The sequence below is a fragment of the Perissodus microlepis genome, chromosome 23 (genome assembly GCF_051167445.1).
Source record: "Perissodus microlepis isolate ML-2025 ecotype Zambia chromosome 23, ASM5116744v1, whole genome shotgun sequence".
NCBI lineage: Eukaryota > Metazoa > Chordata > Actinopteri > Cichliformes > Cichlidae > Perissodus > Perissodus microlepis.
The window spans coordinates 29,869,846-29,885,300 of record NC_140482.1 but is presented as its reverse complement, the minus strand read 5'-3'; the positions used below and the strand labels follow the sequence as shown (position 1 = coordinate 29,885,300).

General features: G+C 41.3%; 1 protein-coding gene across 3 annotated transcripts in view; it reads right to left on the bottom strand.

Moving 5' to 3' along the window:
• Nucleotides 1-1,052: 1,052 nt before the first annotated feature.
• Nucleotides 1,053-15,455, bottom strand: part of ryk (receptor like tyrosine kinase) — a 54,560-nt gene continuing 40,157 nt past the window's right edge. For all 3 annotated transcript variants that reach the window (XM_084920973.1, XM_084920975.1, XM_084920974.1), the window contains 5 exons: nucleotides 14,196-14,328; nucleotides 9,724-9,833; nucleotides 9,446-9,605; nucleotides 6,934-7,070; nucleotides 1,053-3,348 (listed from right to left, as the gene is read on the bottom strand). In XM_084920973.1, coding sequence (XP_084777099.1) covers nucleotides 3,237-3,348; nucleotides 6,934-7,070; nucleotides 9,446-9,605; nucleotides 9,724-9,833; nucleotides 14,196-14,328 — 652 coding nt within the window. In that variant the 3' untranslated portion in view covers nucleotides 1,053-3,236. The remainder of the gene's footprint in view (nucleotides 3,349-6,933; nucleotides 7,071-9,445; nucleotides 9,606-9,723; nucleotides 9,834-14,195; nucleotides 14,329-15,455) is intronic.

The following is a 15,455-nucleotide window of genomic DNA, read 5'->3' as shown; positions in this document are numbered from 1 at the left end:
CCTCTGCATCAGACCTTCTCTATACTTCTCCTTCAACATTCTCAAAGCAAACATCCATCTGCGAAGCTCTGCTCACTGATCGTCACCTCTCTTCTTTATATTGTTGCAGGTCTGGTGTGTGTCTGTATCTATTTTAGGCCTTTTGGCAGCTTCTAACAAATTTAAACAAACTTCAGCAATCTGTTTCCCTCAGTACTGCACTTTTCTTACCTGCTATCAATTATTTTTCCAGCCTGTGGGCCACAGATATAATTGATAGTATTTAGGTTTGGAGGGACTTGTAAGCAAGGGGATTTAGGGACTCAAAACAAATTAGATTTGACATAACTTTCCATTACGACATCCTAAAGAAGTGTGGCGTTCATGTGACTTTAGCCTAAAGCCGAAAGAGGCGAAACAAAACCAAATGACATAAAACAATGAAGCACAGAAGTCATCTCTGGTGCTAAAGCTCTCCATGTTTTAGAATCTGCATCTTCTTTCCATATCTAAAGCGTTGTCCACAATATGTTTTTTTCCAGCATCATCTTTCTTTGCCAAGCATGTGCACGCACGACGAATTCGAGTCCATTTTTTGTTTCTCTTAATGAACTTAAACAGTAATGCAGCAGACATACAGCAGAGCCGGAAACACAAAGCTCAAAGTCAAGTTAAACGTGTGTTTATCAAAAATCTGCCTCATGGGCTTTCACAGAGTGTGTAGCAAACAATATCCTCTATTCTTAGTGCTTCGGCATGGACAGGAACCAATGTAGATTACTGGGCTTACTGGAAACATGGATGTAAGTTGCAACATCAACTGGCTGGCAAAGGGATAAAAGATGTCCGGTGCAGAATTGTCTGACATAAAACAATGAAGCACAGAAAAGAAAGAATGCACAGCAGTGCAGAGGGAAGCTAAGTGCGTAATGCAGACACTAGGGGATGATTCGCTGTAGTTGGTGTCTTTAGATACAGTTAGGTTTCCCCCCCCACTGTGGCTGTGACTTTTGGGGAACTACAGAAAACATGCTTTGGATGAAGAGAGAAAAAAAGACAAAAGAACGGGGTAATATATTCAAAAGATTCCATTTAATTTGTGGATATGAAATTGGGAAGCAGTTTACAACCTTATCTCAACATGCAGTGACCATAAAAAACACATCATAAAGATAGTGGAAGGATACGATGAGACCAAGCTGGCGTGTGTGTTCACAGTGATTAAATCAAAATGAGTCGAGCAGTCGTGTGAAGAGCTGCGATCTCACACCGAACAATGCAGCTCAAAAACACACTGTACACAGAAGATGGCCGTAGTAAACGACTTGTTCTGTGGGTGGAGAAGAACCGCTGGCAGCGAGTGACACTTGTGAGGCAATTTCGTAAACCTTGTGCCAAAACTAAAGGCATCCAAATGTGTTTGCAGCCATGTGTGGAACATTTAATGCAAATATTTGATCGATTGTGGTTTAAGGTGACACGGCTGACTTGGTGCTGTAGAAAACATGAGCGGTGATTTATAGAAGAGCTTCCAGACTCCGCCTTAAATAAATGAACAATAAGGTAACAAAGAGCGGACTTGCTCCATCATCACACTGTAACCACAGAGATATCATGTGGTTCAAAAACTGAGCTCAGTTTGTGTTCAGGCCACAAAATGACCCGTTTAAACATTTGCATCAATACTGAGTGATGCTGGACAGAAACATGCTAATGTTACTGTTGTGTTGAATTTTTCTTTATTAAAGATTTTTAAGCTCTGGAAAGCCACCTGATGAGTTGCTCACTAAAGCCGAATGCTTTCTTCAGTCCGGTCTGTTTGCTTCGTGGCTTGTAACCTGAGAGGTTCTCTTCTGCGATGGATAAAATTCACAGCCTCATTTTCACATTTCTGCTCCGATGTCTGACTATTATTTTTTTAGAACTTGTTCTGATGATCTTGTTTGTTTTCTTTCACTTGTTTCTGATATTTTTCTGCCACCAGAATGTGCACAAAACCACAGAAGCCTCGGTATAACGGCCGCACTGTTATATTGGCCGTTGTCTCCTTGCCAAACATCGTACAACAAAAGTGACGTCACATCTGCCGGTGCAAGCCGCCGCTTCGCTGTCGATTCAGACCATGACTACACTGTCAGTGAGCTGATATCAAATGTCTCAGTCTAATCCACCCCCCCGACACGTCACATCTGGTTTCAAGACAGCAAGACCATGGGTGATGTCACAGCGCCTACACCAATCTTTTATATATAGTCTACTGTACTTTAATAAGAAGCAGATGCATCCCACAGATTCTGTCCACCATGATTTATGTCCCTTTGACATCAATCCATCTTCGAACGTTCTCAGACACTTTGATCTGATGGTGTTGGCGAGAACGCTCCACTCGATGCTTCACTAACCAACTGGTCACATCACATCCACCTTTTACACACACACACACACACACACACACACACACACTCGGTGGCTCTGACAGCGGAAATAAAAAGTACAAGAGGAAGACAGCAGTGACATTGAAATAATAAGTGTCCACGTGTAAAAATCAGGTTTATACAGATAGCTCTGCAGAGCTGATGTTCCAGCTGTGGTGTCCACGTGTCTTTATCCACGCTGCTGGCATAGGAAAAAAATTGGTGTGACGTCTCTGTTGAGTGCGCTCCAGTAAAGGAAACTCATCCACGGCAGAGGAAACGCTGTACCATTTGCAGAGAAATCATTTCAACAGATCTGCCTCTCGTACCGAGCCTGAGCGGAGCAGCGTGTCCGAGAAGATTATGGTTACTGAAGCTCTCTGGTCTACTTTGGTACCTAACTCATTCTGCTGTGGAGTTATTTACACCCAAAACAAATCTAAAATTTGCACAACATTACAGAATCTGTAGAAAATACTGCAGAAGCTTAAATTGTTCTTTTAAAAAGTCGCTCAATGGCACAAAAAAGTCCTCATCTTTTCGTTCTTCGGGTCCTCTTTGCGTGTGGAGATCGTCGATCGTCGCCTTTTCTAGATGCTTTCAAAGCAAATGGAACAATATTGAACACAGAGTCGTTTTACTTTGCTATGCTGTAAAAAGGTAATTTAACTATATAAAAACTCCAAAAGAACTGTACAAAACAAAAGCATCAGGCACAAGTCTGCTCATCTTTCATGTGATAAGGCACAATTTCAAATGTGCATTCCCCGTGAAAAGTGTCCGCCAGCCTTTAGTGTCGTTGCTTTAATGGATTAGAAGAAGAAGAAGTGGCACCCACTGCTTTCACACGTAAGCACCCAACGCTGCGTGAAACTCTGTGAGACACTGGACCAGCTGCTGAAACTTGGGCCTCTCCTCTGGGTCCAAGGCCCAGCAACAAGCCATCACTGCAAACCTGCAACACAGAGAAGGATCAGGTCAAAGTTCACAGAGGAGTCATGTCTGAAAACACCTCACAGATCATTTGAAAATTTGGCCTGCCAGCTTAGACTGGCACTGCCTAAACCTAAACAAGCAGATATCCTGGGAAAGTGTAATGAGTCCATTCGCTGACCTTTCCAACTTTTAAAAAAGTGGAAAATCTTTGTGAATCAACAGCTATGGAAAAAAAAAAAAGGAGGAGAAATTCATGTCCAGGAACACAAATGAATACATGCTGTGACATCATGGGGGTGCTCTTGAAGCTCCGTAAGTGCCATGTAAATAAAATGAAAGTGAATTAATTGTTATTTTTATAAGAGAAAAACTGGATTTAAAGGCAGCATTTGTGTAGTATTATACTGCAACTGCTGTATTGTCTTGAACAAGGAGCTGCCTGTGCAGTGCTGATAGAAATGCGTGAGATATAATTACCTCTCTATCAGCGCATGGCCTCGATTACATAAGCTCTAGTATTGTGGTAAAGGAAGCCATCGCCTCAACATCTATTGTATTTGCAAGGAAACAGTTTTTTCGATGACTTAACAGATTTCAGGTAATCAGATCCTGAGTTTCCTTTAATCATCGAAAATTGCACATTCCTGTGAGGATTTGACACGAGTTTGTTTTCTTTAAATGCCTCTGCGCTGGGATCGCGGCGCTCTGAGGAATTAGTGTAAAAGTAATATCCGAGGAGCACCTGGAGGGAGTTTCATCAAATCTGCACTCATCAATTAATTGGAACTTGGTGGTTAAAAGCCAAACTTAAGAAGACACTTATAAACACACTGGTTATGGCAACATTTAAGACAAATGATCAAGTCCACACAGTCACCGGTGAATAATTAAATGCCATAACACAGGAACCAAAGGGAAGAGCGTTACTGTATTTCACATTTAGTCAGATCCTGATGTAGTGAAGTAATCTCTGATGCTAAAGCTCTCCATGTTTTAGAATCTGCATCTTCTTTCCATATCTAAAGCACTGTCTGATAACTGCTTGGCTCCATGTGATTTTTTAGCATTGTCTTTCTTTGCCAAGCATGTGCACGCACGACGAATTTGAGTCTGTTTTTCGTTTCTCTCAATGAACTTAAACAGTAATGCAGCAGACATACAGCAGAGCTGGAACAACAAAGCTCAACAAAGTCAAGATAAATGTGTGTTTATCAAAAATCTGCCTCGTGGGCTTTCAGTCTGTGCAGCAAACAATATCCTCTATTCTTAGTACTTCAGCACGGACAGGAACCAATGTAGATTACTGGACTTAATGGAAACATGCATGTAAGTTGCAATGTCAACTGGTTGGCAAAGGGATAAAAGGTGTAAAATCTGTCAAATCCAGCCAGTCTTTTTGTTTTCTTTCATCAAAATACCCCAGATTTTGACATGCTTTAATACTGATCTTGTGTGGACTCTTTTTGATGAATGTGGAGGATGTATCAGGAAACTTCCAGAGAGACTGATGCAGCATGCGTGGTAGTGTGGACTCCGTCTGTACTGTGTCTGTTTTTTAAATGTTTATACGAGCGCAGAAATCAGCCTCCTGTATCTTCCTTGGTTATTCAGGACTAGCTCAAAGTAAAGCCTCTACTCCTCCTGCTACTAGTTCAGATGGTTCAGACATGCAAGGATGCCTCCTGGATGATACAAAACTGAGGTGGGAAGAGACACAAGGACAGACACCACAGAGATTATGTCTCTTGTCTGGCCTGGGGATGCCTTGGTGTCCTCTCAGAAAAGCTAAAAGTGGTGACCCGGGACACATTCAACCAGTCAACCCTGGTTATCCAGAAAACTGCTGGATGGCACATCCATGCACATCTGGATCTGGCTTCAAGCAAATGTTAACTTCTCATGAAGCAGTTCTTACCCCTAAATCGTCTGGGTGTGGGTGTGTGTGTGCGTGTGTGTGTGGGTGGGTGGGTGGGTGGGTGGGGGGGGTTTAAAGTAAAGTAAAGGCCAGACACCTTCTTCTCTCTTTTCTGTCTTCAGAGATTGTTGGGAATGGAAAGTATAACTTTTGCAGGTTTAAGTACACCCCGAAGACAGAAATACCAGGAGAATTTGACGGGCATGGCACAAACACATTTCTGCTTCTCCCAAGTCAGCTTCCAGCAAGTGTTAATTTTCACCAAACACTAATCCATCCATGCACTGCCAGGGCTGCTTTGAGCTTCCTCACCACAAACCTGTTTTGGGGGATCAGATGGTAAATACTACTGCAGTGATGCCAAAAAATTAAACCAGTGGGACAACATTGCCTCTTCTTCTTGACAGCCTGATGGAGTTAAACTTTGCATCAATCAAAGCTAGTAGCAGCTGAACAGTTTGATTCGACTCAGGTCCTCAAACAATATGTCAACTAGCAGCTCATTTATTGTGCCGACAGTCTCCAATAACAAGCTTCACTGCAGCTGAAAATACACTCTTCACTGCAGACTTACAGATGTGACAAATTAAAGGAAAAGCCAGTATGAAAACAGTCTTCCAGTGGAAGATATTCACTTATTTGGTGCTCAAATAAAATAAACAGAATAGCGCTTTATTGTCAATGTACTGTGCAGAAGGGTTAGGGTCAGGAATAAACAGCAAACAGAACAGATATACAGCCAAGGGGAATATATACAAACTAGAGGAATATATACAAAACAACAGAAAGGCACACATTGGAGAGGAAAGTGTTTGGAAACAGTGCAAAAGGACTTGGTCTGCGTTTCAAGTATTCGCATCAAAGGTGATGACCTTTACTGAACTTTGCACTGATCTGCAGTGACGCTTCCCTCTAAAACGAAAAAGAGAAACACTCTTTTCCACTGTCTGTGGACAGTGATGATTTGCCACGCTTTCCAGAATATCGTTGCACCGTTACCAGTCTGTTGTGGAAAAACATTGTGGGGTTTTTTCTTTCTCTTAAAAATTATGAAACACTTTAACTGTAAACAACTACTGCTTTAAAGTAGGCAAACTGACCTTTTGACCAGTTAGTGTGAAGATGACAACATTCACTGAGTCATCCGGTCTCAGATTTCTGCTGAAAAGCTAGCGCATACATTTATTACTTCTAGGTTGCACTGCTCTCAGCCTACAGTAATATGGAGTTCTTGAGGCGATCAAGTGGCACTATATACATGAAATTTAATTGAGTTGCTTCTTGTTACACTTTCGAGGTGGGAAAAAAAGGCTAAATCATCTTGTAATGAGAAGGCCATACTGATAAACTGCTACTTACAATCATAAAAAACAATTTATAAAGGAGGTCCAGCACTGCATCATCCTTGACTTGTTGTCATTGCAGATCAGAAAATTGTGGGATTAGAGTAATAATCCTACAGAAACCAAACCTGGCCACACTGATCTATACCTTACCCAGCGGATACCAGTGGACTTAGTGTTGCTGTGGTTCTGTATATCATTGACGTCTGTAAACTGTCTACAAATAGGACAAGAAAAGGAAGGACGACCCAAAGTCAAATAAACAAGTGAAAATACAGAGTGAGTGTGTGTGTGTGTGTGTGTGTGTGTGTGTGTGTGTGTGTGTGTGTGTGTGTGTGTGACTTACAGCTCATCTGGACAGTTGATTGGTTGTGCTATTCTGTACCCGTCTTTTAGGTAAGCCGACATCTCGAAAGGGTCAATGTCGACGTAGGGGGTCTGCCCCAGAGTCATCAGCTCCCACAGCGTCACTCCAAAAGCCCACTGTGAACACACAAATTCTCTGAATAACCCTGAGACCAGTGCTTAGCATTCATTCACAGCACTTTACAAAAAAATTCAAGCTTTTAATGTGTTTTCATCAAACAGGGTGAACATAACCAGAGGGTGGAAAAGTAGCGTTCCCACTTGTTGCACTTGTATTCAAATACACGACGTTCCAAATGAACAATGTGAGGAAATTATGTCAAGAAATGTATTTGGAATATAAATCACTGCTGCCAGTTTTTGTTGAGAGTGAAAGTATAAGCAGTTATTATCAGGGTTCAAACTGCCTGCGAGTGTTCACTCCGACCTCTGAACTAGGGCTGCCACAAACGATTATTTTGATAGTTGACTAGTCACCGATTATTTTTGCGATTAGTCGACTAATCAGATCATGCATCCATTAGACGTAAAACGTACAGCTTATTGCACCAGCAGCATCTGCTCTTATATAACTATCATTAGCTTACAGCTTTAAGTGTTTAAGGTATGTGCTAACTAAAAATAAAGACAAGATGATAGTTTATTGAATTTTAATGAAATTTGCAGATTGCTTCGGTGAAGTTTAATAAACTCCTTGCTATCTAAAATATAACAGGACACCGGAGTATATTCTCGAGCATCTCACATTTCTGATAATCAGCTGTCTGCTTGACGTTTATTCAGCTGTGTAAAAACTATAACTTTAATCTCAGCCAAACCGATTTACTCAGGAACAAATAAAATACTAAAAAAAGCCAAACAATAACATTTTTAAGTTATCTAAGTGACTTATGTATGTTTAACCTGAGTAGCGAAAGACGGCGGTGGGTTTGAAAACGATTTGCCGGGAGTCCGGTGTTCTCACGGGCTCTAGTGAGCCTCGCCCCCGGCTAGCTATCGAGCTAGTGGGTAACAGATGTCTCCGAAAACGTCGGAGCGCTTTTGAAAATATGTGGTGTCTTGATAAACTGAGCAGATATTTGAGGTTTACACAGCTACATTCTCGCCTGAAAATATGTTAAACGTTTATTTTGTGACCCAGAAAGAATAATAAGAGTAATATTAAAACTAACTAGCTGCCGCCATTGTTGACAACTGCGCTGAGCCGCGCTGTGAATTCTGGGACACAGCTTCTTCTTCTTCGGGGTTTAACGGCAGCTGGCATCCTTGTACATGCAGTGCTGCCATCTTCTGTTTCAGTCCGTTATTACACTCTTAAATCCTACTACTTATTCCTGCGTCTTTCAGGATCTTACAAAGCTTCAAACGATGCGTCGACTATTAAATCAGTCGTCGACGATTTTGATAGTCGACGTAATCGTGACTAGTCGACTAATCATGGCAGCCCTACTCTGAACAGAGAAAAGACGAATTACTCGAATCATATTTAAGATGCTTCCAGTAGGTTTTGACCTTGAAGTTGTTTGTTTAAACTCTGGAAGCCATGATATCTAAAATAAAACTGACATTGACAGATAGAATAGCCCAGAAAGCATTGAGTTTCTGCTGTGTTAGTATGCCCGAGCCTTAATGGGGTGACACAGGACCTTTAAAAGGAAGTGCAAGGACTGTTTAGGAACTAAGAGCAAGGTGGGCTCTTCAGAGGGGGGGTTGGGACAATAAAACAAAAACGTGTTCTACGGTAAACCACCCTGTTCCCACATCAGTGAATAAGCCGCTGCCAACATTCCCAGTAAAGCTTAAACATGCCAATAGGAACGCTCCCATCCTGTGTCGCTTGCTATCTGATTTGTGTACCTGCTGATGTAAGGGCACAATACATTCGTGTGCGTAACAGCAACACACTCAAGATGCTATACAGCTCCAGGTACTTGTATGGACTTGCACTGGGTAGCTGTTAATGCCAGGCCTCTGTTAAATCTAAGTGCCATGATTGCCATGGAGCGGTGTGACCATAACAGGAATGTGGAGGGGGTGGGGACACGTCTGGCTCGTGTCTCAGTGGTGTTTCTGAGGATCTGTTAGGCAGACTTCCCGACTGCCTCCGTCGCACCCGGTCTTCTATCCTGGAACAGGAAAGCGAGAAGAGCCACAGACACGCCTTTCCCTTTGACACCTTGACCAAGTGTCTAAGAATGGCTTGCACACAATCGGTGCCATTTCCCGGATCGCCTTAACCGCATCATGTCTACTGGAAACATACTCGCATTTAGAAACCTCAGAGAGACAGGAAAAGGTCGCTTCTGCTATTGTTTTGTTGACAACGAATCACAGTTACAGCGTTGCCTTGTTAAGCAACAGCAAGCAAACAAAGCAAAAATGAAGCCCAAGAGGGCGCAACAAAATAATCCTAAATGGTTGACAACACAGTGGCTGTGTCCATCATTTATATACAGTCTATGGAAGTAAACTGCATATCTGGTAGTTCTTACCACATCACTTGCACTGGAAAAGTCATTGTTGAGCAGGCTTTCCAGGGCCATCCAGCGGACAGGCCGGTTCTCATTATCCCCCAGACAGTGGTAATCCATGGGAAAGAGATCTCGGGCGAGGGCATTGTCTGTAATCTTCACCTGCATGTTGTCGTCAATGCTGTCGGTGGAGGGAAAGCACGGCCTTTATTTTTGACAAATTAAATTCCAAACCAAATCACCTGAAACCTATTGAGGACAGCGTGACGACAGCTAGAGTCAGGTCGCTGAAAACTTACACGCAGTTCCTAGCGGCGAGGTCTTTGTGTATGACCTCTCTGCGAGCCAAGTAGCTCATTCCACATGCAATCTGGATGGCCATGTAAACCAGGTCCTGCTGAGAGATTGCCTGAAAGGAAATGGGGGAGAGAGGGCAACAATGTGCAGTTGAGAGACTGACAGGAAAAAGTAAAGACGGAGAGAGGACACCTGGTGACTTCTGTGTAAAATTGTTCTAGTTTTCTTTGGAACGGGACAACGTGGGCGAAATATGGGCATTACATACACCACGACTATTTTTTCTCTATAAATTCAACTGCAAGGAGACTGGAAAAACAAGACCTGACATGACTTGTTTAAATGCAACCTTTAAAATTTCAAAGATATATACGTACCCATGTACAACATGTTCCCTCAAGTGTAACAACTTTGGTGACCTCTAAACTCTTATTTCAGTGTCAACATCGAGTATAATAAGATAATTAGCACACGTCAGCATGCAGAGGAGAAAAAGACAGGTGTTATTTTTTTTGTGATAAAGGTTACCCCACATTAATCTCTGTCTAGACTCAACAGTTTCAGAAATATTTCCTCATCTATATACCTACCTCATGCAACAAGATCATTCATGTACACTGTGTAAACACAGCAGAATGTTGCGGTAGCTCAGCGGAAAACACTGCTGCCCCTCAACAAGAGGGTCCTGGGTTCAAACTCTAAGAGTATGCTTCAATGTGGAGTCTGTTGATTTTCTTGCCATCAAAAAATAAAATATAAAAAACCTAAATGCTCCCTAAATGTCATTAAATCTGAGAAAAGCTCCCACCTTACCAAAGAAGTAGCTAATTTTTTTGCATAGTATTTTTTAGGATAGCTCAAGAAGCCATTCAAAATTGTAGTTAATCGAGTTAAAGGGCTTGAAGTGCACAGAGGTGGGTTTTTGTGCTTTTTAATTCGTGTTCTTAAGTAGAGGAGATAACCAAATGCATTTTTCAAAGCCAAAAAAAACCAAAACACCCACACAACACATTTAAGCATTGTTAAACACGGCAACCAAATCTGTTTTACACCCACTCCAAGTGCCACAATCGACGTGACACAGTCTGTTCGTTTGGTGAACACCAATATCACCATCATGACCAAAAGCAACATTTACGAGTGTTAAAATATGACTAAATCATGAAATTATTTTGACACACAAGGGATCATGGCTACAAGATGAGCCAGTTGACAAAATGTAGGCAAAAAGGCAACCTGTCATATGCTCCAACTTGTTTTGAGCAGCACATCCTGATATCAGCCTTGAAAGTTTACCCAAAACGCACCCCTAGAAGTTTTTTTTTTCCAGTAAATTATCTGAAACAAGATCAAACCTCCAGAGCACCCATACTTCTTTCTCTTCCTTTGATTGACTTTATTGAAACTATGATAAATCCCTTATTGTTACACTTAAAGTTCATTACAGGGAAAAAGAAAAAAAAATCCTGATTGTAAACAGCACAACTTTAAGTGTTTTGTTTAAATTTCTACTACTTTGAGCGTCTGAATCACTAATTTGATGCTGCATTCAAAAATCTAGTAAAGTGAGAGCCTTTATCTAACAAAAAAGAATTCATATTATGTTGGTAAAGTTTTGCAGTCCTTCATTAAATAGACTACAAATGAGCATCAGGCTGTATTTTTCTCGTGTACCATTGTGATATCCTTAACCGTAAAAAAGATTTTTTAAAACATATGCTTTTATTTTATTATAATTTCTCACTTTTTAATAACAACACTGTCATGTTTTTGCAGTGAACCATGGCTAACACACAGAACAGCAAGATTTACTGCTGCAAAAGCCCTGAGGCAAATACTTAAAGCTCAAAGTGATGATGGAAATATCTGAAACATGTCTCACCTACAATTAAGATGTTAGTTTGAAACTGAAGCATGGATGTAACAAAGGAGAACACCCTAAACATACGGACTTCACTGTCATTTATTGCTGATCAAAGTATTATGGAGTATTAGTAAAAGTTAGACGTGACCGCACTTGGTCATTTTAGCCGTTTGGCTGCTTAAGGGTTAACATTGCTCTGAGGATTTAATCTGATGTGACGCAGAAACCCTTTTACTCAGAGGTTTAACCGAGTCTTGCATTAAAGAAATGAGTCTGCTTTGTCTGTGGAGCTGTTGAAGGGCTTACTGACAATAGCTCTAAGTCAGCAGGTGTGTCAGAGAAAAGACACTCGACCGCTAACGAAGCGAGGCTGCTCCTGTAACAAACATCCCGGAGAGCTGAAAAGACAACACTGAGTTCTTTAAGTAACAGCTCCAAATAATTTTGTGTATGGTTCAATTCTCTTGCATCTGGTCTGATTTACTCAGCACAATCCCCGGCTCGGATGTAAACACTGGAAATGGACTTTGTTGTCTTATCTGACAGTTGATACTGTGATGCAGGCAAAATTAACGCTTGGGACTATACCGAAAAACAAAGACTTGGGCAACCAGTGAACAAAGATTAGAAGACTTTAAGTCAACCGCTCAAGCGAAACGGCTACATGTGCAGCTGCTATGAGACATTCAAACTGTGCAGAATACATCTCAGCTGTCGGTGAAAGAAAAATGTCTACGAACAAGGTTAACGCTCCAAACCTCCTCCCTCCCTCCACAGTCACACCTTTTAAACCAGATGTTCGCTCGCAGAATGAATGTTGTGCTCTCGGAGCATTTCCCCGCGAGTTTCATCTAAGCTGGCCTGATACTGAGCTGATTTATAGCTCAGCGTTTATTGCAAGACCTCCAACTTAATGACTAAGTCTTTGTCTCCCGTAGCCGCCAAAGGTACGTATTGAAGCTGCCGAGAAGGAAGGTGCTGATGTGTGCCTGAAAAAGGCGTTTGATTATTGTGAATGTGTGGCAAGCTTCATCTTGTGATCGCAAAGCATTTTTCTGCATCTGTATTTTGCAGCTGGTTGATTGGTTGGATCTGCTGTGGCTTTTCTCCAAGCGCATGAAAGCCTCCCTGGGGTTAACTGTACAAAAGCCCGATTGTCTCCACGGAGTGAGTTACAAACCTCTGCCCTGAGCACCGGCTTCATCACTGTATCAACAGACCACTTAATAACAGTGTAAACAGTAGTTACTGTAGGTGTTACTCGCTACTGATTGCTGCAAACACAAAATGTTCTTTCATGCTTGACACTACGATGGAATCTGACTTCTCTTTCAATCTGGGGGATTTATTTTAATGGCTTAATAAACGTTAAAGAGGAGCCACGCATACTCTGACGCATTTATTCTAATGGTTTTACACGCAACCTGCTCTGAGAACAGGTTCATAAAATCTCGACTTGAATTTGGTCATCTCTAGGTCAGGGGTGCTTTCATTGTCAAGGAGTTAAATCTTTTCTCTCCCTTTATTTCCCATGGGTTGTGAGCCTAACCATAGCAACCATCCATTTACAAATGAGATAAAGTCACATGATGTCATTTGTATGCGACACAACACCATAATGGAGGCCATCAAAGCGATGGTATTCCTGCTGAACTGTATCTGCTCCTTGTTTCCCTCATTGCCAGGTCTGATACTGGTCATGGAGTCATTTTCATGACTCAATCAATGCCTCCCTGACCAATCAGTGGCAAACAGTCTGTTGATGTCACATGTTCGGCTTGACTCAGCTTGCTTAGAACCCGAGCAGAGTAGGTACTAAAAGCACCTGGTAACGGGTTCTAGCGTCTAATGGAAAACGCTAACACTAAATAGAGTCAAATCAAGCAGATTTGGTGCTACTGGTAAAAAGGTTTAAGGTGATCATGGAGGTTTTTTCCTCAGTGTTAGCTGCGTGTCTCTACATGCTGCATTGATGTATCACTTTTGCCGTCAGGACCCCTTCACTTCGAAAGGTCCTGCCTGAAGAAAAAGCAGCTTGCAACTGCCTTCAAGTCACATATATTTTTATAAATGTGCATTTATGTGATGTATCTGTGTTTTTTCTGTAATTCTTTTGTGTACTTTCCCAATTATAACCGCTGACAATTTGTTTTCCTTAATGCGACATTTTCCTGTTTTTTTTAATTCTTCCATAAATGTATCCAGTTTTATTTTTGACTCTGATATGCAGCTTTGAATTTAACATCCTTATTTTGCTTGTATGTCAAAATATTTCGTTCAAATGAGATTGAGATATATAGATAGATATCTCTATATAGACAGATGTATCTCTGTATCTCTAAATCTCTGTATCTATCTATACATATACATACACACACGCACAGCTTGATCATAGCTGAAAACCAAGCACTCATCACCAGACATGACCTTCCAGAAGAAATTTGGTTTGAGACAAAAGTTGCTTGAGTAGTACGGAGCAGGTGGTTGGAACGGTCAAAACAAGACAGATGTGCCCGAAGAGATCCAGGCATGGCCGAGAACATGACTTTTAATGGTGGGGGGTTTAATATTGCTTTTGATTATAGTTTGTCTGCTGAACTGAAGCCTCACCTGTGGGTTGTTGGCCTCAGCTAACTTGCACTGCCGCAGGAACTGCTTCAGATTACCCCAAGCCATGAAAGGCAGCAGCACCATGGGCTTCTCTCCATCCTCTGTGCACACGTGGCTTATGGGAAGCAGATTTCTTAAAAGAAAAGAGAAAACAACCAACTGAGGAAACAGGACCTGAGTGTACCAGATCATCATTTCTGCTCATGTACACGTCTACTGCACATTAAAGGAAGAGTAAAGGACATTATCATCCAAAACACCAAAAGAGGAACTGTCAGCAAATATGACAGAGCTGATGTCATGCAGAGGAAAGAGGAAGGCGTGGGACATCGTGACGACAATCTTTTCCACACAAGTACACTGCTGTAAGGCTGCTGTAAATTTCGGGTAAAATCTGCCGAAGAAATGCTGCTTTGCACCCGTTTTGCTAATTTCCTGTTCCGTGTAATTATTCTTAGCTACTACTTTTATATAATATTTCGTATATGAATTCAAAAATAATCCTTGTTCGTCTTCACTGGGCCTTGCTGCAGTCCTTAGTCTATGCTCTGTCTGAAAGAAAAAGACTGTTTAGGGATCTAACCCATCTTGTTAAACAAACCTTCTTCTGATTGGCCGCTTCTCTTAAGCAAAACCTTTGGTCGTTGGGGCTTCTGTATCCTTAACATCATTACATAAGCGGTTTGTGCCTTCACTGACGTCATAAAGATCAGTGGGGAAAAACTGGAATCGAGTGTTTAGCTTTTGGCTTTTATATGAAAAGGGTCAAGTTTGAGCTGAACATCCACTACTGGAAGAAGATATATTTGAAGAACAATTTTATTTTAGAATTTTTTTTAAATTCTCATGAAGTCTTAAGACAAAACACAAAGCTAACAACAAATTGATTTCACAAACGGCCATTCCCTAAAAACAATCCATGATGACTTTTGGGCCATAAAACTGTGTCAAGAATATAAAAATCACATATATCAGACACTCAGATACCCTGTTTGCCAATCTTCCACCATTTTATCAGTATGTACAAGAAAACAAAAAAGAAAAGGTCTCCTTTAAAATAAATTCAGAGCCTTTCAGACAATATTTTATTACAAATGTCACAAAGACTGACTTCGATTCACACTCCTTATTAAGGTATCAGCCCTGTTTGCAAACATGTGGTGTTCTTTCATCAATGTATAAATTGACTCTTTTAAGAGACGACCACAGAAGCAAGGCTGGCATGCTATGCTCAAGCGTCAACAAGACATCCAACCGGTG